General features: G+C 37.9%; 2 protein-coding genes across 2 annotated transcripts in view; one reads left to right on the top strand and one right to left on the bottom strand.

The window, feature by feature from the left end:
- The window catches only part of LOC124172116 (zinc finger protein 260-like), a 29401-nt gene extending 21076 nt beyond the window's left edge, over positions 1–8325 (top strand). Inside the window, exon 7 of the mRNA XM_046551521.1 lies at positions 8148–8325. Coding sequence (XP_046407477.1) covers positions 8148–8325 — 178 coding nt within the window. The remainder of the gene's footprint in view (positions 1–8147) is intronic.
- Positions 8326–8441: 116 nt separating this feature from the next.
- Positions 8442–23306, bottom strand: LOC124172114. Its single transcript, XM_046551520.1, has 6 exons — positions 22872–23306; positions 22622–22759; positions 17347–17466; positions 16022–16094; positions 11283–11404; positions 8442–8564 (listed from the first exon to the last, which is right to left on the bottom strand). The coding sequence occupies exons 1-6, from the start codon at positions 23037–23039 to the stop codon at positions 8442–8444; spliced, it is 744 nt and encodes a 247-aa protein (XP_046407476.1). The 5' UTR covers positions 23040–23306.
- Positions 23307–23744: the final 438 nt, after the last annotated feature.

Genomic DNA, 23744 nt, shown 5'->3' with positions numbered 1-23744 from the left:
TCTTATCAAAAGCTACCATAAATAGCACAATTGTAAGTTTAAGAAAAACTCGAATCAATTAGGGTTATTTCGTAAGCAGTGCGAGAGGACTGTCAATTAGTTGTATTAGTTTCTGTTAAGGAAACAATTTAATAAAAAATGAAGAACATTTTATAAAAATTTGAATGGTATAAAAACTCCTAGGTACGTTAATTTAGTAATTAATTAATTTCTGCTTCCATTGCAAGTAATATTTATTCACAATACTGACTTAAATGTTGGCTCGAAAGTTTCCTCGGCGTGGACTAGATGTCATCTGTATAATTTACGCATATGTTGGATTTTGGAATCATCCATCCGTTTGTGCAATCATCCATTAACACAAGTTTTGATAAGAGGTTGCAATTATATTTTCAGCCAAGGTGATTACTCATTCGTATGTACATACAAGGACACTAAATGGAAGTAGTGAACGACTATGTGTGCACGAGCAGAAACATTTATTGGGCTAAAACATACGTTATTGAATTAGGTTTTAGTTTGCTGTGCTGTTAATTCAAATTAGAAACAGACTTCCAGGCATTACTCTGTCATGGATTTCTACGATTGGGGTGACTACTTAAGGTGATAAATATATCTGAAGGTATTCTAAATTCTGACAACACAGGAACATTGAAATGTTTGCTTCCTTACTGAATATCTAATTCAGCAACTTTACATATTTTTTTAATGTATCTGTAATTCATACAAAATATTCATTAACACGTTCCCTGCCACGCGCCGCCATAGGGCGTCTCACATAACTTCAAATTCGAGTTAGTGAGACGCCATATGGCGTCTCGCATTGCTGCTGGACGCAACTAGTGAGACGCCAATGGGCGTCAAAGTAGCGTTTTCGTTGAATCATCAAGCGATGTATAGAACTTGAAATTTAAGCTACATTTCCTAATGCACTGACGAGACAATGTTATCTTCTGTGAAGGGAGGGTATTGGTAACACATTTCAGCTCGAATTTCATTTTTTTATCGCCTTCGGTTTCTCGTGTTTTTTTTCGGGAGTGGTATATTTCAATGTCTATATCATTCTATGTTTCAGGTGGAAGCTTGAGGTATTATATCTCCACACAATGTTTCAAATTACATTTGCAGAGCTTTTTTTCGTTTCTTTCCTTCCCTCAGTTGTCGCTCATAATTAACCGAGTGAGGAGCGCATCAGTATGCCAAATTTATTCTCTGTGTCTGTGCCTTCGATACGGAAGTGATAACCAGTTTAGTGAATACATCATGTGTACTCCGTCACGCATTATTGGGGGAAAGAAAAGTTTTAACAAAGAAGAAATCGAGCATATGTTTTATTCTGACAATTCGGCTTCCACCAACGACCTTGACGGATTTTCTGAAGGAGACACCGCTAAGTCAGGGTGTCTGAGGAGTCGTATGAATCCTCAGAGTCAGGTAATCTTTCTTCTTCTAATACAGGTATGATTCCTTATTCCATTTTTTATTCACATTTTAATAACGCCTGCTCAGTGATTCCACGGGGGCCTGAGGGGGACCGAGCCACCCCAAAAATTCGTTACAGATGTGAGGAAAAAATGTATCATGCTTGTCAATTTTCCCCGGATTGTCCAGATATCGAGATTCGAGTGATCAGGGTTCTAATGTCGATCATATGACTCTTCTAAAATGCTTAAAAACATAAAATTCACTACTTATAAAATTTACAGAGACAGGGTCCCCGGTTTAGGCCCCCCAATATTTTTTGTAAGTCGGCACCCCTACTCCTGCTGTAATGTTTAGATACTTCTAGTGAGGCGATTCATCCCACGCTTATAGAAAGAAATGTTGGGAGATAAGTCTCATTTTGTGGGTACCATTAGGAAAAATAGGAAAGGGTTGTTAAGAGAAATAACGACTGCTAAATTAAAGAAAGGCATTTCAGTGCTATGAAAAACTTGTGGAGCAACGGTAAATAAATGGAAAGAACAGCGCGACGTATTCATGATCTCCACCACCATCAGATAGGAGATAATCCCAACGGGGAAAGAAATCGAAGAGGGGAAGTGGTTACTAAGCCAAAGATGGTGATTGAATACAATAAAATAAAGGAAGGAATTGACATTGCTGACACCCTTTCGTTGTATCACTGCACCCATCGAAAAATAGTTAGGTGGTACCACAAGGTGGCCGATGATGCTCTTTTTGGGACTTGCATTGTTAATGCTTTTATACTGTGGAATGAAACACGCAATCCAGGTGCCCACATGATCTCTCTCCAGCAGTTAAGACGATAAATTATAGAAGAATGCTGCATATTCTTCGGGATTCCGTTGATAGGGTCTAAAAAAATTGACGCACTACCTGGTAAATACAAATAACACTGAAGGAAGTCTTCGAATTCTAGTAATGTAGAGGATAAAATTATCATAACAAAAAATCGAGAATTAGTATTTTTCGCACAATTTTTAGCTGTTTCTTCATTTTAGGAAAGCCCGTGTTGGCTGTCGCGGATGTTACAAAGAATTCTTGCAGACGATGAGTCGCAAAGTTGCCCTCAGTAAATCCAAACGTGTTTCTACAAAATTTATGATCTCTCCGGATCAGCCGTACCTAAGCCTCCCAAATATAAATCATTGCACTAATCATCTCTGGATACGATAGCAAATATTATTAAAAGCATAATCAACAATTAAAGTTTGTTTTAACATTATTTTCAACCATAGCTTTTGAGTGTACACTAAAAAGTTGGAACGCAGATCCAATTGCCTGAGCCGCCAAATGGCGTCTCATCAAATTATAGGAATTGTCAAAAGTGAGGAGACGCCCTATGGCGTCGCACGTGACTAAAGTTACAATCGATAGCGCATCACATAATGAGTGTAAATATACCGAGAAATATTAGTTAGACCCGGAGATAGGCTCAATATCATTATTGCCGTTTGGTAATAGGTTCGAAAATATTCGCCTGGCACACGCGGAATGACACTAGAATTCGGGACCGGCAGCGAACGTGTTAAAGAATATGGTAACCCTTTGAATGCACAGAGGAAGTCTTCAAAGGCACATTTAAATAATTGAATAAGTTCTTTCTCTGAATCTCAGAAGTGGTACATCTGGGAGTTTTTCTAAATTGTCACCAAGGAGACTCACTCAGGGGTCGGAGAGAAGGAAATGCCTTTGCCGAGGTTGAAAAGCCTTCCAAATTACCTACTTCCCCCTCCCCACCTTGCAGTATAAAAATGAGCTTTGGCTTATTTGGCAGTCTAGCTTGAAAATCATGTAGAACACGTCGAAACGATCCAAAAGTACTAGGTGATTTGATTTTATCATTTTTGTGGTTGTCTACAAGGCTGAGAGGACAAGGAGGCATTGACTCATGTGCTTACCCAGGGAGGGGCGGCTGCTTCCCCCCTATTAGGGAAAATAAATTTATTCCGTAGCAAAAGTTTTTAACAAATTACCTTTTGATGAAAAGTAATATGAGCCTAGAATATGGAACTAAAATGAAAAACAATTTTTTTTCAAGCAAATGATTTTAAAAACTAATAAAGCCCTGTAATAATTCTCTTAAAATTTTGGTTTTGTTAGCCTTATCTGTGCTAAATTGTCACAACTTGAAAGACTACGGCTTTCCCACCACCTCTATAGGTACTGGGTATGCCCTGGTATTGACTAAAACACGTGTTAACTCTGGAACTCCAGAATTAATTTGAAGAAAGAATAAGGAATGGGAGGAATGTAATGATTATTATGTTGGACAAAAAAGGCTCCTTTATATTATATTCTAAAATTGCTGTACTCAGGTTAGGTCAAAGACACACAAAAGCTAAATATACTAACATAACATTAAAAATATTGCTAAATTACATCATTTTGAGGTAAAATATGAAAAAGATTCTGGTTATGTGGGGCTATTAAGTCATATTACTTTAATATCGATTCATAAAATGTCATCAGCCACCCTGAAAATATAATTGAATGATAGGATTGAAATTAATGATAGTGAAAATTATGCATACAAAGTATACTTTAATGAAAAGAATACTACACTCTGTCATCAAAAGTACAAATCACATTATTTCATTCATTAAAGAACAATTTTCAAACACAAAGTTTAAGACATTTTTTTACAACATAGATCACCCATTACTTTTGGGTAGCATATTTCTTGGACTACACACTCAATTTTTTCAATTTTTTCTTAAATTGCCGACCATTAATGTCATCCTTCAAAAGACAGTTCATCGATTTTACTCGAATGTATGTCCTAGTCCTTATGAAGCATGTAATGACTTCTTCTGGCCATTTTGGGTCCACATCTTTCATCACTAATTAACTTAAAGTTATGATTTTTTGAGGAATCCCACCTCAAGCATTAGCTGCGCAAAAGATGCATTCTTCATATTTGCTATGAATGCTCTGAATAGTTCATTAAATACTGCAATAGTTACAATACTACGGGAGATACAAATGTATCTCTTCGGTACATGCATCATCCGGTCCACGTTATGACTGAACACCATACTATGCTTCTTGTTCCGAATTTTACAATTACTACACTTGAAAACAAAATATTGGTAAAAATAAAACTATTTTTATTATGAAAACAAAAGGTATTTTATCGTTTTTTAACCATCTGCATTGATATCTTCCCTGTTTCTGCGTTCACTAAATCCTGTCTCCGGCAAGCGTTGATACAAACTCTCCTTCTCTCCAAATCTTTGGGAAAACGAAAAAACGTCACACTTCCTTTGCATTTGCGATAGCTATTGCTGCAGCCAAAAACCGAGCAAAAAGACATCGCAGTTCCTAGGGTGCAATTTCCTAAAAACAAAAGTTGTTCGCCACGAAATCCAGCAGTCTTCTCAAGATGCACGTTGGAAATGAAATCCGGTTGACGTCACGCCTGACGTCACGCGACCGCCGGCATGCGCAATGGCTTACCTATTTTAGTAGTACCATGGTTTTTTGAAGGTATTTAAATACTAATTCGTACTTTGTTTTTCTGACTCCCAAGACAAAATTATTCGTTATTTTCCATTTAAAATACATTTGGAGCGGATCTTGTATTTTAGTAGCATTTTTCTTTTTATGCCTGTAAAAAATAAACCACTGATGTGCTACACATTACAAAAACCCTTGATGAAACGTCAAGCATACCCTGAATCTTATGAACTCGAGCCTTTCCTACGAATATAGGAGTGTTGCATATTATAAGGATGACAACTAGTGGCTGGAAAATGCAGACCTGTTTCTTCATTTTTTTTCAATTAAAATGATACACTTAAGGCATATTTGACCCCTCAAAACTGTGATGTGTACCCAGTACCCTTTCTGATCTTCTTCATGCAAAAATTTTTCTCATTAAGATATTTTATTTTGAATTTTAACAAATTACTGTTTTTTTAGGAACGTTTTTTTCTTTCCAATAAATTTTCATTGTGATTTTATTTTGTAATTTTCCATGACTTACGGTTTCACACTGGTGAGCTGGCAAATTTGGTCTAAAAAGTAAACGCCTTCCTTCAACTGTAGCATTTTGAAAACTGCTGCCTACCCTGCCAGAGAGACGTAAAAAGGTGTCAACTCTTTTAGCATGAGATAAGACATCTTTCTTATTAGCTCACTGCCCTGTCTTTGTATTTCCCTTGTGTCATCACCTTGAGACCCAATATATACATGCAGCTAATAAACAACATGCACCAATACCACTATTTCTAAGACCGCGGCCAACACAGAAGAATATAAAACAAGTGAACACATTCAATTGAAAAGCAAATTGTTGCATGGTGATAGTTAGACATATTAAACTACAACACAATGATAGAATTATTAGAAACATATGAGTGAAGCAAGATTGAAGCAGATCAGTAATTGGTGGCTGAAGTGAAGGCCCGTCTATGTAAACCATTCACAATAGTTCAATTAATAAATACAAGAAAAGAACGTCTATGACACAATGCTTGAATTTGAAAGAAAGTCATAGAAATTGTTGCTTTTATTACAACTTATGTAATTATCTTTGAACAAAAACTTTTGAAAATAGAGAAGTGGGAATAAAATTTCAAATACTTAGAATAAAAAAAACACTAAATTTATTAATTGACAAACTCAGTATATTTTTACTATGAAAAATAATACATTATCACCAACAAACACAAATATTTTGTTTATTTCAACCAAGTATGCTGCAAGCAAACATTATTAATTTTAGAAAAATTCAGAACCATTACGGACATTACAATTTAGAATGGACTCCGAGGAAGAGAACTTTGACAGAAAATTATGGGCATGCCTGCAACCAAAAATTGGTATGCACGCTTTACGATCCCGATCTGCTAGCTAGGGCGTGTCCTTTTATGCTACCGCACTGCTTCAATATTCATTATGAAAATCGAAAAAAATATGACTTGATATGTACCTCATGAAAGTATAAAGATGGCCCATCATCCCTATTGGCACTATACTATCATTCATTCCTCGTTGTGAAGGCGAGAATCAACAATATACCTCCTCAGTACAGACATGCATGAGGCTGAATTAGAAATTTTGTAACACATATATATGAATTATCCTGTCTGTGAGCAAACATGTTGCATGCGCAAAGGTGACTTATCTGAGCGAAATATTACAGCTTACACTACATGAATAGTGCCTCTAACTGTGTGTGGAAGTGGCAGTTGAGGTTAGAACTAACAGAGATCGGCATAAAATCAGCATAGAAAATATTTCACAACTGCACGTGCACACATGTAGAAGTCAGAGCTGTTCCTTGGAGTGACGGACTTGCTGCAGACTATGCATGAATAGTTTTTGCTCACATGTAAATGTTAAATTGATATGATTCATCTCCTATGTGTGTAGGAATGTTTCTAGGTCGCAATAATAAGTTAGAGACTTCTGCAGACGTACCAGAAATAAGGCTCCTCCAGCGTTAGTGTACTTATGTCTATTTTAAGAGGCTCTTTGTCGAGAAAGAATTTCAAATTTGCCACACTAATGAAGTTTTTTTCCACTGTGCGTATGCATATGTGTCACTAAGATGCCCTTTGTCCAGAAAGACTTCCCACACTTGTAGCACGTATAACGTTTTCCTCGACTGTGCGTACGCAAATGTGTCACTAAGATGCCCTTTGTCGAGAACGACTTTTTGCATTTCTTGCACGAATAACGTTTTTCTCGACTGTGCGTACGCAAATGTGTCACTAAGATGCCCTTTGTCGAGAAAGACTTTCCACACTCGAAGCATGAAAAAGGCTTTTCTCCCGTGTGTGTTCGTAGATGACTAGCTAAGTGGCTCTTATACGAGAAAGACTTTTCACATTCGTTGCATGAATGACGTTTTTCTCCTGTGTGCGTATGCATATGTGTCACTAAGATGCCCTTTGTCGAGAAAGACTTTCCACACTCGAAGCATGAAAAAGGCTTTTCTCCCGTGTGCTTACGTAGATGACTAACTAAGTGGCTCTTATACGAGAAATTCTTTTGGCACTCATTACATGAATATGGTTTTTCTTTCGCATGCGTACGCAAATGTGTCACTAAGATGCCCTTTGTCAAGAACGACCTTCCACACTCATTGCATGAATAAAGTTTTTCTCCCGCCTCTGTTCGCATGTGTCTGTCGAGATTACCTCTCTGAGTGAAAGACTTGCTACCACATGAATAAGTTTTAATTCCTGCGTGTGTAAGACTGTGTAAGGTGAGGTAACTTTTCTGAGTGAAGCACTTGGTACACTCACTGCGTGAAAATGGTCTCTCTTTCTCCCTCGCACCCATATGATCGCATACGTTTCTATTACATGATGACTTTGAGGATGAACTTTGAGAAGTCGATTTCTCTTCAACATCGACGCTTCTCGTCACTTGTCTTATATTTTTCTCATCGCCTTTCCCCCCACTGGTTTTCCTTGGAAGCCCACTTTCCTTTTTCCTCGGCTCTAGTCTTTTTCTCACCACTCCACTTATGGTCTTGGAGGAGATAGGCTCGCAAGAACTGCCATTTACGCTTGAAAATACATCTTGGTTTGATGATTCTGCTACAGCAATAAAATTACGAGCATCAAAATGAGTTTTCGTGTGATCGATTAGATCATTTTTTTTCTTGAATCCATCTCTCCATTGAAAGCAATGATATGAATTTTCATTTGATCTGTGTTTGTTCCCAGGATTTTTGTTTGGGCAATCAAGTACCTCTTCTTTGTCTCCCATGACTGCCTCACAGCCACTCCTGTCATTTCCACAGATTCCGATACACCTAAGGCTATCCGTAGTATTTGGTGCAACAAAACCAGCTTCGTCCACTGCAACAGTCATTGTGGCTCTGCCTACGCTGCTTTTAAGTGATTCAATTTCTTTTGTATTACATAGTATATCATCAGGAATTGAGCAACATGATATCTCATCAGTATCAAGAGCGCCAAAATTTTCCAACTCTTTATCCCTAACGTTTCTTCCTATCCTTACTCGGGCTGCTCCAGTCTTGGAATCAATTTGTGCCACCAAAGATTTGGGACCAATACATTCATCATGGAGATACGAAGCTGATGATATTTGCGTGGGCATTTCTTCAGGAGCTGGGAGCCCTGTAAAAGAATTTCAAAATATAACTATAACATTCAAACACGAAAAACACTCATAGGAAAAAAATCGGAGCTTTCGAAGTGGTTACCTTTCTTCTCAACCAAAGAAACATTCTTCTGTTAAGAAAGCTTCTTATTTTTTGGTTGAGAAAGAAGGTTACCACTTTGAAATCTCCAAGTTTTATTTTTCTTGTGACAGTTCCTTTTTGTGTCTATGTTGTATATTTGTGGCATGAACATTGAATATACATGTCACATAAAAATATCCCAGGTTGGGCACATACAAAAGAAACAATAAAGATAAAAGCGTTCACAGAACTAAATTTTTGGTAGGACACATCCACCTTCCTCAGAGGTAGGTAGAAGACTAGGTTAAGGATGGGAGAGCTGAGGGAGAGGGAAGGGGGAATGGAGGGTAGGTAGGGTCCAAGGGGGGAAAGAGTGTGCTGAGGCAATTAAAGGGATTATCTGTCAACATTTAAGCCGGGAGGAAGTAATGCTTACAAAAAGCTATATGTAGGTTAAATCGGTGGAATGAAATTTAAGTGGGTGGTCTATGGGGGAAGGGAGGCCAAAACTGAAACATTGTAACAATCATTGAATTGACATTTATGGGTGGCTGTATGTTTTGCCACAGGGATGGATACAAAGTAGGAGGGAGTGTATGATGCCCTGAGGTTGTTGATCCTTAGGTTAGATTAAGGATTTACCTATGTAAAAGGAGGGAGAGTGATGACATTGAATAAGATAAATTACGCGAAAAATACGCAGAGGAAGAAGCATTCGCCTTGACCGGGATTCGAACCCGGATTTCACCTTCAGTGGATTTTTCGCACAATTTTTGCATTGCGGGTGACTCCGTAAAAGTTATCACCGTGGCTAGTCCCGGTATAATTAAATAAGTCTAGAGCAAACACCTCTCGTGTTCAAAGTTCGGGCTTTGCTCTCCGGCTGTGGCGCCATGCGCAAGACCAGTGCACCATGCGCATGTCACATAATCCAGTCCATACCACCTTGTCCGGAATAGTCCACAAATTTCCACAAGGGAGAATGATGCCTCGGTAGCTTAACTGGCTAAAGCACTCGGCCGGAAATCCAGGGATCTGGGCTGGAATCCCGGTCAAGGCGAATGATTTTTCCTCTGGGGATTTTTTGCTCAATTTGTGCAATGCGGGTGACTCCATAAAAGATATCACCGTGGCTGTTCCCGGTATCATTAAATAAGATAAATTACATATTTGGAAGTATAATAGGCCGCAGGAGGGTCGTAGACAAGGGGCGAGAAGACTGGGGACAGAGAGAGGGGTAAAAACTGGACAGGTTCTACTTTTAGGATGACCACAAGGCGAAGGTATACTATTGGGAGTAGTGGGTGACTTCTGTAAGGGTTTTGTCAAGCGAAATAAATCAGAAAGGTTTTCTGGTCACCTACAGGTGATAGTAGGGGGCTTGACGAAAAGATTGGCTGTAGACTTATTACTTTTTAAGATTGGGAAAAGGTCCTTAAGATGACTGCAAGGATTGTATTCCAGGGGAGTAAGTACAGTAAGAGATTAAGTACAGTAGTAATTCCACTCTTTTTATTATTTCAGTTTAACCATTTCCCAAGCTATATTCAACAAAAAAATCATTTCTTACAGCTAGAGAAGTTATTCAATGAACCATGAAAACACATATAATAGCAGATACTTTAAATAAATTATAAAAAATTACCATTGGCCACCATCTTGTATTTCATACCACATTATAATTTGCACAGAGTTGGTCTGGTAGATAGTCGACCATTTTAGTTATGTTGTAGAATGTAACTATATTTTAGCATCAATGGCAGAATCGTGATGCATTGGGGAAAGAACAATAACTGATTTATTTTTTTGGGGCAGTATAAAATGAACATACATTTCCTCTGGAAACCAAAAAGGAATGCATTCACTGCTCTGCTCTTGCAGGATAAAAATTCTTTCTCAATTTACCTACTACTTGTTATCAAACCAACGATTGTAAGCCTATTTCCACCAGCAAAGTTTTTGGTCAGGTCACAATGAACCAGTTTCACCAATAATATTCCTGTTAGCACCCACAACTGCTTCAACTAATCAAAAACCAGCTGAATTACTACTTCAGTACGGTCCTTTGGGCCATAAAAATAGATAAAATAAGTTCTATTAAAATATTAACTACCATGAAAAACTGTCACACAAACAGGACCGCTTATTCCCATACTTATCATAGAAAATGATCACGGAACGCTTCCAATTCCAATGACTATTTTGCAATTCTTCTAATAGGACGATTCGCACACATCAAAACTCTACAGGCGAGCAACACACACTGTAAACACTCATGCATCGGCGAAGTTAAGAGAAAATGAATCCAGAAGAAGGATAATTTCAATATACTGTACTCATGGGAATCACCGCTCCTGAATTTTATGAGTGCGGCTCTTTGTCACTCACTGTGGGGAATAGGGTTGAGCTTTATCACTGGTAAAGCTAGAGCTTTAGGTTGCTTGCAGCCCCACTTAATCCCCTGCGGAGGATGAAAGAAAGTAGGGCACTTATCGACGTACCCATAATAGTAAGATAAATGTGTCAAACATTGTTTCCCCATCAAAGTAGAAAAATATCATACAAATGCCCAACACACCCACTCATTTATATCCTCACCCAAGTCTCTGTCGTGAAGTGGTTATATTATCAATGAATTTGGTATTATGGGTACCTGGATAAGTGCCCTGCTTTCTTGCCTCCTCTGTAGAAGATGGTGTGGGGCTGCAAGGTGGGTGGGACCCTCTCGTGCCGGACATTGGGTGGAGGCGACGGACATTTTCATACGTAGAAGACCTGACAAAGAGGTATATAAGTGACAGATTTCGCATGGCACACAACCAGACGTCAGCTGTTACCGACACGAGGGAAGAGGAGTGAGAGCTGAGGCAGCAATACTCTGATGCATTCAGGCCCAGCCAGAGACCCAGCTTAGCCAGTCCTTAGAGCTACCCCTCGGCAATTAAGCCCGACCCTCCCACTCATTTATGACCATCTTCACCGAAGGCATTATTTTAAAAGAGTAAACTATTCAAAATAAAATACAATGTTTGGTTGAAAGAACAATGGTAATGCTATGAGTTGACTGTGGATGAATTCAGGGTAAGGGACAGATGCTAGTTAAGCTAGGTCCCAAATCTGAGGGACGAAAATACCTTTGCAACTCGCCCCCAATGAAAAGCTCCATTAAGAGGTTAAAAACATTCTCATGGCTCTCATAGCACGAAAGCGTTTTCCAATTGTAGATGCCGGCAGGAAAGAATGAACTGCCTGAGAGTGGCCCTAAGGGTGAGAGCCAACGTCCGGTTATTTGGCTTGAAAAATCCACAACAGCTATAGTCGATGTTATGTGTTCTGCACATGAAAATGACCGTCGGCTCCACCTGATGATGGCACTAAAGGGTTTAAAGGGAAAATGTGACTGCCCCAGAATTCAATATGGCGGCAATATGGATAAAACAAATAGTTAGAAACATTATCTAACTCAGAAAAATTACCATGAGACCCCTCTATCATTACTATGCGGAACTAGCATGCCAAACTCCTAAAATTATGGGATGGAAATCAAGTTCGCCTGTTTCTCAGCCATACTGATTTCATTTCCGGGGCATTTATCCCAATTCTATATCGTGTCAATGATATTTTCTACCCCAAGGAGGCTTCAAACTTGATTCTCTGTTAAACCTAACAAAGGACCAACGCCAACCTCAGGAAAAAAGGGTGAATAGAAATGCACTCATTTAAAATATATTCACTAATTAAACTTAGCAATAAAAGCTTAGCTTAAACTAAGCAATAAAATTGACATTGCAACATTTTATTAATTTTTGATTTATTGCGGTCTCCCAGACCGCACATCACTGGTAGTGTAACAAGAATTGCATGTCACTGGTTAAGGGATAAAGGAAATTTTCCTAGCCAGTGGTTTAAGTAGTTAAATATTCAAAAAATGTGTGTACAACAAAAATTTTTGCTATGGAACACCATTCAAAAATATACAGATGACTAAAACAGGTCCTTCATCCTTCACAATTGGTTACAATAGGGCCACCTTCAGACAAGACGAATTTTTGCCATCCTATGTTCTCGGTATGGTGCCGTTAAATCCATAGATTCATGTCGTCAGAAAGCCTCAATATAGAATTGCACATATTTCACTCTGTTTATGGTACTGTGCCGGACCAGATTAAAATGGGTGCCGTGGAGACCATGGCAAGATTTGACTCCTTTGAAGCCATCCATACACAAATATGGTAATTTGAAAGCATGGTGCGGTGCCGTGAACATTGTCGTCCCATCTGAAAGCAGCCTAAGCTCTAACTATATACAGCTATTTTTATTTCTTGAGAGCAGTTACCCACTGCTTCCATTGTGGTCTCATGGCCCACTGCCTAACAAAATAACTAAAAAAATAGAAAATGTGGATAGATGACTAATCCAAGTTCTTCATCCTTTGCAATCAGTTACAGTTATGCCACTTTCAGAAGAGAAGTCATTTCGCTTTCCGTCCCTCATGGCATGGCACTGTGGAATCCAGCGTTGTCTCCTCTGAAAGCTGCCAGAATTTCATGGCCCGTCGAGGGCACAGCACCCAGCCAGATTGAAATGGGTGCTGTGGAGACCGTGGCATGCTCTTACTCGTTTGAAGCCATCCGTAGAGACATATGATCATAGAAAGCGCGGTGCTGTGCCGTCTGATGGTAGTCTAACAAGGGGAGACCACGAAACTTGCTCTGCCTTTTTCAATGCCGTATTTTTTATGGCCTTTGGAATGGTGAACACATCCCTGAACTAGTAGTGGTTCCGTTGAATGGGCCTTAGTTTGGCCGTAATTAATTAATTTTCATGCGCTACTTTTCTTAAGCCGCGTATAGTTTCATAATCACCCAGGGGACCAGGGTTCGGAGCTTTGTGCTGGCTATATATTTTGTTGACTTCATTGTGATCATACGGTGTCAACTTTTTCGTTTATTTTAATTGCGACAAGCATAGACGTGAGGCTATTTTTTATCATCATAATGGCGTTTAGGTATTTAAGCAGTGTCATTTCCAGCGCGGAGAAGTGAAGGCTCCACTTTCTACTCTCCTCAAAAACATACTGAAAGATTAGCGTGGGGCTAAAACAGTGGCTTTTTTTCTCGAAGAAATGACATTTGTTGGTGGGCATCTTGTTATTAATTGGAAGGGCTACGGAAGATTTTGGGAAGCGGCGAGCACAAGACACATTTGGTGTAATTGTTGCTTTTAACCCTCTAACAGGCACGACTTTTATTTCTACATAACCGGGCGAATGGCATACTTTGCCCATGTCATGTGCATATATGATAACACTCGATTTTTGTTAAAATTAATCTTTATTTGTAGAAATTAGTAAAATCTTGTACATTTATAGGTGAAACAGATATAAAAGTACACAGGTGGTACAAGGCCGGTCGCGCGGCGTAATTTATATGCCACGTGTGACGGGTTCCTCTTGCTGATCTAAAAACATTAGCTACAATACCTCGAACTTTGAAAATTTGCAATATAGACAATCAAAGTACATTGTAGGAATACACGAGGCCATTATAGCCCAAAATATACGTATGATGTTGCAATCCTTGGTTTTTGAAGATTGACATATTTTATACGCCAGCACGCCCGGTCCAGGGTCATCAACTTTTATTTCATCCTATTTATTAATGGAAATTATATGGTGGGATAGGATGGTTGTTTTAGCACGTAGGTACTGTGTTAGTAAACTCCGTTTGGAGTAAAGTGAATTACAAGTGTTCCAGAAATATGGCATTTTGTAATCGTTTTGTGTTCTTATTAATTATGTCCGTACGTACGTTGCTGATCGCCGCCAGCCTTTAATGGCATGTGCTCTCGCAAGAGTGGTTTTCATTTTTAATGTAGAAGTTGATCAGTATAAGAAATGAAAAAATTAACATTTTGGCGAACACCAACCCTTGCTATTGTAGTCGTCGTATCTCCGTACTTGAAATGACAATGCTTAAATACCTATACGCCATTATGATGATAAAAAATAGTCTAACATCTACACATGTCACAAATAACCTTTTCCCTACCGTACACGTATATACGTGTGGACGTTTCCTGACCCGGGAGACCACGGGCGTATATGTACGTGTGAGATTTTCCCGGTCAAGAAAATGAAACCCGTATACATATGTTTTCTAGCTCTCCCCCTTTCAGGATGGTCGTGGGTTTAGGTCGCCTTTGTCTTCGGACCCAACGCTTTGGGGTTTAGGATTAACCCTCCGAATCCGGGAGCAGGTACCCGGACCCTTCGTCTTTTAAAACCCCTCTCAGCGGTAAGGGACAGCGGTCATACAATTGTTTATAGAGTCAATTTTCGAAATAAATATTTGTTCATTTCTCAAGAAATATAAACTAAGAATTGAATTGTTTGTCTTTTGAGCAGTGTTTACAATTTTTAAACGAAATTCTACGACAAATATTAACTTATATCTCGAGTTATGTATAAACATCAACATGGAAATTGTTGCTGCGTCAAATGCTTTGATAATGGTCTTAGAACTTCGTTTAAAATTTGACAGTGCTCAGATAAAAATGAGCAATTATATTCAATGTCTGTAACTTACGTGCAAGCAACAATTATCCATTTGCTAAATACATATAAGCAATACATAAGTTGACAGCGAATCAATGCCCCAGGTATGGTCGTAAACCCGGAAAGGAGGGAGCACAACTACTCTCGGAGTCCGAGATAATGTGGAGTCCCACCATGGCGGGGTCGAAAAAGGTTCAACGAGACCGTTCTTAACGAATGCCCTCCAAAACTGCTCCATACCACGAGAAAGAAAAGTCTCTTGGGGCTAGGTACAGCAGTCAAGCTAAGACGAAAACTCTGCGGTCTCGAAAAGGTTAAAATAAACGAAAAAGTTGATGCTGTATGATCACAAGGAAGTAAACAAAATATACGGAGCCCCGAACCCTAGTCCCCTGGGTGGTAGCCGTAAATGCTAACCACTACCCCACCTGACCCCCCTGCAGAATCGCGCGACATTATGAAACTATACGCGGCTTAAGAAAAGTACCGCATGAAAATTAATTAATTACGGCCAAACTAAGGCCCATTCAACGGAACCACTACTAGTTCAGGGATGTGTTCACCATTCCAAAGGCCATAAAAAATACGGCACTGAAAAAGGAGGAGCAAGTTTCGTGGCCTCCCCTTGTAAGCCTTATCTGTATACAGCTATTTGCAGCCATTGAGATCACTTCGTGTCCACTGTGAATTCATGGGCCACTGTCAAATTTTCAATTCTTTCTAAGTCATAGTTAAAGTTGGCTAATTAAAGGATTAACAAGTACATTTTCCATTATTATTGACATCAATTCCTCCATGCATGAAGTTATTTGTTTGCAACCCATAATAGTACTCACCGAATGCCTCTGTAGTAGAGTGCTGGGCCATAGTCAAGCTCTCAATTGGGTCCCCATCCTCGCCTGAATTAGGCTGGAAGCAATCATCAAGATACAAATCATGCATTAACAGTGGATTCAGGATATTTTTATAAATGATTGACTAAAAATAATTTATAAGACATGTAACATAAAAATTTGGTATTCCTAAGGAATATTTTCTGCACAATATAAATGTTTTTTCAACACTCAGAAAATTAAATATTTCACGCATTTCTTTCATCATGAAAGCGGTCTATGATTTATGTTACGGCTACTTTGCAATATTATCTTCATTAGATACCTCTGCAATTTATGTCTTCCTATTCAAACGATATCGTAAAAGAATTAAGTTTTCTTTGATAATGAAAGAACCGAAATAACATAATTGGAACTAAGTATCTGTGTGAAAAAAATATGATGTTGCCACATTTCAGAAAAAGATGTCCAAAACCAAATTTTTCGGTAAAATTGTCGAGATAATGATGAACAGTTCACATTCGTTAAGTGAAAAGTAGAAACGAATTATGATTTAAGTGCTCAATGTGAAAAAATATGACCTGTGAATGTTGAACTGCATTTTTAGTATAAAGCATTGGTCATATATGCCCATATAGTGGGTCATTTGTGGACTACATCACTAAAAAGTTTGATTGCAATCTGAGACCTTGTGTTTCTTAATGAGCTATGATTTATCAGCCTAGGATTTTATATCGTAAAATAAGCATCTTCATGAGATACGATTTATTGGTTCCAGGATTTTTCATAATAAAATAGTTATCATATTGAGATGTGATTTATCAATAGCAGAATTTAACTAGCTAAAATTAAAAGCAAGTACACTGCAACACTTGCAGACAACATAAAAAGGAAAAAAATGGCTTCTTTTTAGATAAGAATGCCTGTTTTCAGTTCTTAGAAACTTGGAGCAAAATGGGTTACACTGTCTGTAAATACTCCAGCATCATCGTAATTAATAGAAAAGGAATCTTGAAGAACGCTCACTGTACTTCCAACGAACAGTACCTATCACTGGGGATCCACACTCCTTTATTGCAGGAGCACAGCCTTTTGTTACCCACTGCAAGGAAAGAGGTGAGATTCTTCAATTGTATAGAGCTTTAATTCGCTTGCACCCTCAACCCCTTCCCTTGCAGTGGAGGCAAGAAGGCCACTTGCCAAAGTGTCAATAAAAGTACGTTGGAATAATAACATTTATGACAGACACACCCTCTTTCTTCATACAACCTTTGTACAGCTGAAGGTGGTCCAACTCACGGTTCACTGCATATGATAATAAAACTTACCAGCTTATCGTTCCTGGGCAGTAGGCAGTCTTGCACAGGAATGCATATTTCAGTGGTTTGGTCTTCTGTCTCCACAGAAGGCCCAGACTTGTTATCAGCTAATCCATCTCCTTCAATACTCTACAAAGAAGGTAAGAGTTATAACCAAACATCTTTTTAAAATCAAAATTTCCTTTTTTAACCCGGTAACGTATGAATTAAAAAGTTCCTGCCATACTTAAGGCAATCATTTATGTAAATGTCAATGAAACTCTGAGTCATTAGGTGACAAATTTATTCTTTTACCACTAAGGGTTACGCCTGGCGGTACCATATGGTACCACCAACATACTTGGCACCATAATATCCGAATATATTAGGCTCACCTCAAATTATAATTATACTTTATACGAGATGTACAGGCTAAAAAAATCGTAATTACATAAAAAACCTTCCCAGCAAGGAAAAACGGATTTCCATCAGATTTGACACTGATTTCCAACAGGTTTGACGCACTGATTTTCTTCTCCTTTGAATCTGTTTTGAAAATTGAAACAGCTGGAAATCAGTAGGAAGACAGTGGGAAATCAGTTGTGAAGGTCCAACATGGCGGCTGTTTTCCCACTCATTTCCATGAATGTGGTTTGACTCTGGTTTCCACTGTTCAACAGATTTGAATCCGGTTTCCCCGTTTAAGCTATTTCGAATCTGTTTTCCACCTTCATACCTATCTGAATCTTGTTTGCGACTCGATTCTCACCTCCTATGACCTGCTGATGCATAAGTTAACTTCAGATACAAGAGTTAACTGCTGATACCCGAGGCGGAAATAATTATTTCCGCCAATTCCAAGTTTCGCAGAGCTGCACTCAACCAACGTTTCTAACTTCACATGCTACATCTCTATCATCAATCTGGATGTATACTCAGCTGAAAAAAGTTTACAAAATACAGCCTAACAAAATGAACTTCATGTAAGTCTCCCACCACAACAAAATAACACAGGCTCTATTAACGTATTTATTAAGAATGCACAAACCCTGTTGTAAGTACATATTCAATTGAAAATACATAGTCATCTAATTTGGTAAACTTCTGAGGCAGAATACACTTAAAATCTCAATTTCATGCGTTAGAAATAATTTAGGGAAACACAGAATTTACAGATGAAATCTCATTAGAAGGAGAGTTAGACAAACTAGTTGTGCTTTTTGTAATTGTTTATCAGTTCTTGAAAAGTCATCGAAAGGCAAAAGTTTTGCCAAGAGTAACAGAACAGTCACTGCACCAGAACAACAACAACTTACATCAGATTCCGCAATCTTGAATTATCGAAGAGCACAAATTTTTCCGTGATTAACAGAAAAATCACAACACTAGAAAATATTTCAGATGCCTTTATGAAAGAAAGACTTCTTTACGTGACTTATGAAAATAATTCTGGTTCAGAATTAAGCCAACGATATCTGTATGTTACACTACAGAAACTTGCCATTAATGTTTAAATACATGAACACGGTCGTTTCACTTAGCACAAACAAACCAGCAAGATACACATTACTCTGAAAATCCTGGTAGGTTCTCTTCGGCGACGTAACGCAAGTACATATTATTCATATTGCATACAAAAATATCAGTAATCGCTCAAAATCTGTTGACACAAGATAAATTATTCAATGAAAACACAAAAGATCGAAATCACATCAGGCTTCCACTGTCGCTTGAAGACTTAAGAGATGCACGAATGGCTTAATTCAACGCTGCGGGAATTTAGCACTGGTTAAATAATACTGATATGATTATTTTTTCTCCACGCCCTATTACTTTAGCACAAAACAGACCACAAGCACGTAAACATTCAGCACGGAATCGGCGTATCGGCGTTGCTACTTTGGTTTGCTATCTTTTGTAGTTAGGTGGCAGCACTATGCCCGCTATATTTTTTTTAAAGGCGAAGTCACAAAGTGAGGTTTAAACGTGCTTAAGCCGTATTAGCCACTTAAATTGCATGCCCGGTGAGCTCCAGCAGGTGAAATGATGCACAATTCAAAATGTGGATGATGTACAGTAAACATTTTTCATCACCCGTGAATTTTTTCAAGACGGCAAGGTACATATTTCCTCTACGTCATTATTTTATTTCTGACCATGATTTTGAACTAATTATACTCATTGACACCTCAGAAGAAGTAATTTTCCAATCAACGCAGTCGTAAAGCCTGTATGAGATAGGTTTATATAAGACACTCATTTCAAGAGAATTTCAAATTCATGCTACAATTCAACTCTGTTGGAAAGCACTTGTGGAAAACACTTTCAAGCCAATAAATAAGGAAAAGAGTTTCAAATGACATTCAAGTCAGTGTCAATACAGTCCATGTGGAAGACGGCTGGAAACCAGTTACAGTGGAAATGAGATTCAAATCACTTCCTTCCTTTTCCTGTCCGCTGGAAACCAGTGGAAATCAGTGTCAAGACAGAGTCAAATCAGATTTTAAGAATTCAGATCAGATTCAAATGAGGTTCAAAACTGTTGGAAATCAGTTTTTCTTTCCTGGGTTTGTACATATTAGCAATACATGGGGCGTAAGTAAAGAAAATGAAATGCTTGCTCTAAAATATTCCGTTTATTTTTTGGGCTAGTCGATAATTCCCAAATTTCAAACGGTTCTAAATGCCTTAAAAACAGCTTTAAAACACCTAAAGTTTTGGAAAATGTAATTAAGATGTTCTCCGCAATTTATATTTCTCATAAGTCCTGATAAATTACGATAAATAATTTTAAAAAGTTACGTTTAACACGGCACTACCAGCTGGTACCATTTGGTACCGCTAGGCGTTAACGGGTTAAATTAGAGCTCCTTATAATAAGGAATGAGGATTGGGATTGTCAGTTAAGGGAATGGGAAAAATAGATTCTCATTCCAACTCTTAATTTGCTTCTGCAAATATAATTTTCAGAGTTGTTCCTTATGAAAGGCCAAAATAACTATTTATTCTTATCTTAACTGTGGAGCCTTAGAATAGGAACCATTGATGTAGAACATATTTTCAATATATTTATTCTGTTCTGGATCTCTTTTAATATTCAAATATGAACTACAAAAGAGAATATGTGGTGTAATATTTATGCAGAAAGAAAAGACACCTGAAAGTAACCTTCAATACTAAAATTATTTCATTCAACTGTTTTTTAAACTATCCCTAATATTATTATCCTTAAACCTATCATGTAGAAAATTATGTATCAGGTATGAAACCAAGTTCCTGCTGTCTATCAATAGATGGCTGTGGGAGCGATCACTGCTGGATTTCGACATACTTGAAACACCATGACTGAAGCTTAGACACATGGTGCACAAACTACTCAACAACTATGATGAGTTTGTCTCCGCAATATATACTTATTCTTGGGTGATAATTTCTAAGTTTGCGCCAATTAACCAGTGATCGCGGGAAGAGTTGAATATCTTCTTTCAATCAATGAAAATAGTAGCTGAAATGCATGGCAGCTCCAAAAATTTTATGGTGATGCTGCTCTAAGGGAAACAATATGCCATGATTGGCTGCATTGCTTCAAAGACAGGTGTTTCAATGTTGACAACTGTCCATGAGAATAAAGAACAAAAGCCATCAAAGAAGCTGAATTGGAGCCATTGCTCAAAGAAGATCAATGCCAAACTCAAAAGAGCTTGCTTTGTATTAGTTATTACCATAAAGCCATTTCCAAGCACTTACATGCGTTGGAAGCAATGCAAAACCAAGAACCTAGGGTCCCTAATTATTCGACAGCGATTCTACAGCATAACAATGCTTGAATTGGCATTGCAAAACCTGCTAAAATCTAACAGGAAAATCTCAAATGGCAAGACCAAACTCACACGCAGAATTTCCCAAACATTGCACCATCTGATAATTACTTGTTCCGTTCGATGGCACACGTTCTGGCAGATCAGCAGTTTCGCTCATTTGAAGGCATAAAAATAAATGGCTTGATTCATGGGGAGCCTCAAAAGATGAACACTTTAACCATTATTGTCTTATAGCTCTGTTACAGTGACCGGGAAAAATTGCAGCTAGCGATGGACAACTTCCTTCCTCTGACATGTCACCTATAAGAAATCCAGATAGTCCATTTCTATAGTAGGGTGAATCAAACCCATAGAATACATTGCCCACAGTTTTTTAATTATTAATCACATCGGCCATTATAATACAAAATAAATAAATCTAGGGAATGAACATTTTAAAGTCAACATGTAGGTGAAAAAGTATTTCACCACAGAAATCTGCATAGAGTCGAATATATCCTGAAAAAAATCACTCAACAACAATAAACATTCCATTGTGACTTTTAAAAATGATTTCTGCCCACATACTTCAATCTAACTGAATAAAATTGATCAACAAAATAAAACATCCCATTTCAAATATCACGCAATTACCACACAAAATGCTATCGAAACAAATAAAAAAAGGTTTTAAGGAAACAGACCTCAAAATAGATCATAAGAATCAAAAATCTATGCATGAACTTAAATGCATCTCGTTTAAGCCGATATATTTGCATATGTTTACATCCACATGAGGCTATGCATGACAACTGATAAACTAACTTTTAGGTATCTCACATTTCATTATTTAGTAGCAAATGGCTATGGATTTGTTTGTTCATTTTCATATACTCCGGTTACCCTTTGGAATACTTAAAGAGGGAGTGTGGTACAGCCTAATGGATTTATTACCTTTATGAATTGATCAATGTTCAATATGAATGCCATACTTTCCTAGATATCATTGTTTAGTACACACCAAGTTTTGCCAGAAGACTAATGTCTTCAGTCGTTGCCACTGAACAAGCAACTGCAACATAAATAGCATCTTGCCAAGGATTCACAGAAAGGGAAAAACCGTTTATGGGAAATTGGTCTTCTAACACTTTTACATAGACCACGTACAAGGGCCATTCATTCCCCCGATTATTTTAGCTTGACAAAAAGCAGCCTCAATTTACAATTGATCGTTAATCGAAGTGCTTATAAAGTTAATATGGGATTCAGCGGCATCAAGCAATAACACAATATTTTTCCTCCACTTGAGCCACCAAGTGATTAATCTATCACCAAATTCAGTTAATCGTTACAAATTTATACTATAACTATTTCATTCCGCAAACACTCGTTTCCCTTCAGTTCTTTCTGCAGTCGACACAACGCAGGGGTGTCACTTTACACTCACCGAAACTTATGATGTACCAGGCTTCTAATAAGATTAGAAAAAAACGGAAAGTACTCACCGTGCAGTAATTTCTCGGTAAAAGTTTTCTCAGAACGGCGTTTGATTCCAAACAAGTGTTTTTGAAAACACTGAATTCCGTGAGTTTCTTCAAACACAGTGGACACATGGTAGTGGGCAGGCCATCTCCCACAGCAACCTGAGATAGCAAAAAACAAGTAATTCGTCAACATAATTCGAAATTATCTGGGCAAACGCGACATGAAGTAACTGCATTGTAAAAACATTGATAAGAAATAATATGTCCTTACTTGTAGACCGATTAAATCATGCAGGGCATCCTTAACAGTTGTTTTGCATTCTACTTCCGAATTGAATATGTTATAATAATAACCATGATTCTTCCTACAAAGTCTGCAAAGTTCATTCCCTGAATTCCTTCCCGACGAATCCGTGATAATTACAGTGGTACGACTCATTTTTTCACTTCAAAATCTCATGCAATCTTTAAATCATATCAATCTTCAAAGAAATCATCCACACAGCACTGACAACGATCACAAAATCCTAGAAGGAAACTACTTTCACTTGGATGATATGTGAAAACAATGAGGAGTGCTCAAGGTAAGGTCCATATAAGTCTGCTATTAATAAATCACCTCAAATACATATCACGATGCAACAGCATGGATAGAGGATATTATCAACAATTTTCATGATCATTTGACACGGTCACATCATCTGTGAAATAACCATATTATCGTAAGACCATGTATACAAGATTGGTTTAGAATCGCGGTTTTATAGTTGCTTTTTTTTCCGCTAAGGGCATACCTATATAATAGGCCAAATATCCGTGTTTGAAGACCACTTCCTTTCCATTTGATACATCAAATGGTCATTTCATTTGAAATTCATCAATATTCCTGTTATATACGGAAGATTATCAACTTTTTGTTAAAATTATATATATATATATATATATATATATACAATCATAATAACACATAATAGAAATTGAAAGAAAGAGATAGAAACATAAATGCAGGACGATGACACACTGTGGCGTGGAGATGGAATGAAGGCCGAAAACACATGGAAAAAAGTTCACCTGAACCGGGAATCGAACCACGGACCTTCTGCTTTCCGGGCAGATGCTCAGACCACCGAGCTATCCAGGCTAA

The sequence above is a fragment of the Ischnura elegans genome (genome assembly GCF_921293095.1).
Source record: "Ischnura elegans chromosome 13 unlocalized genomic scaffold, ioIscEleg1.1 SUPER_13_unloc_1, whole genome shotgun sequence".
NCBI lineage: Eukaryota > Metazoa > Arthropoda > Insecta > Odonata > Coenagrionidae > Ischnura > Ischnura elegans.
This window is presented reverse-complemented; position numbering and strand designations above follow the sequence as displayed.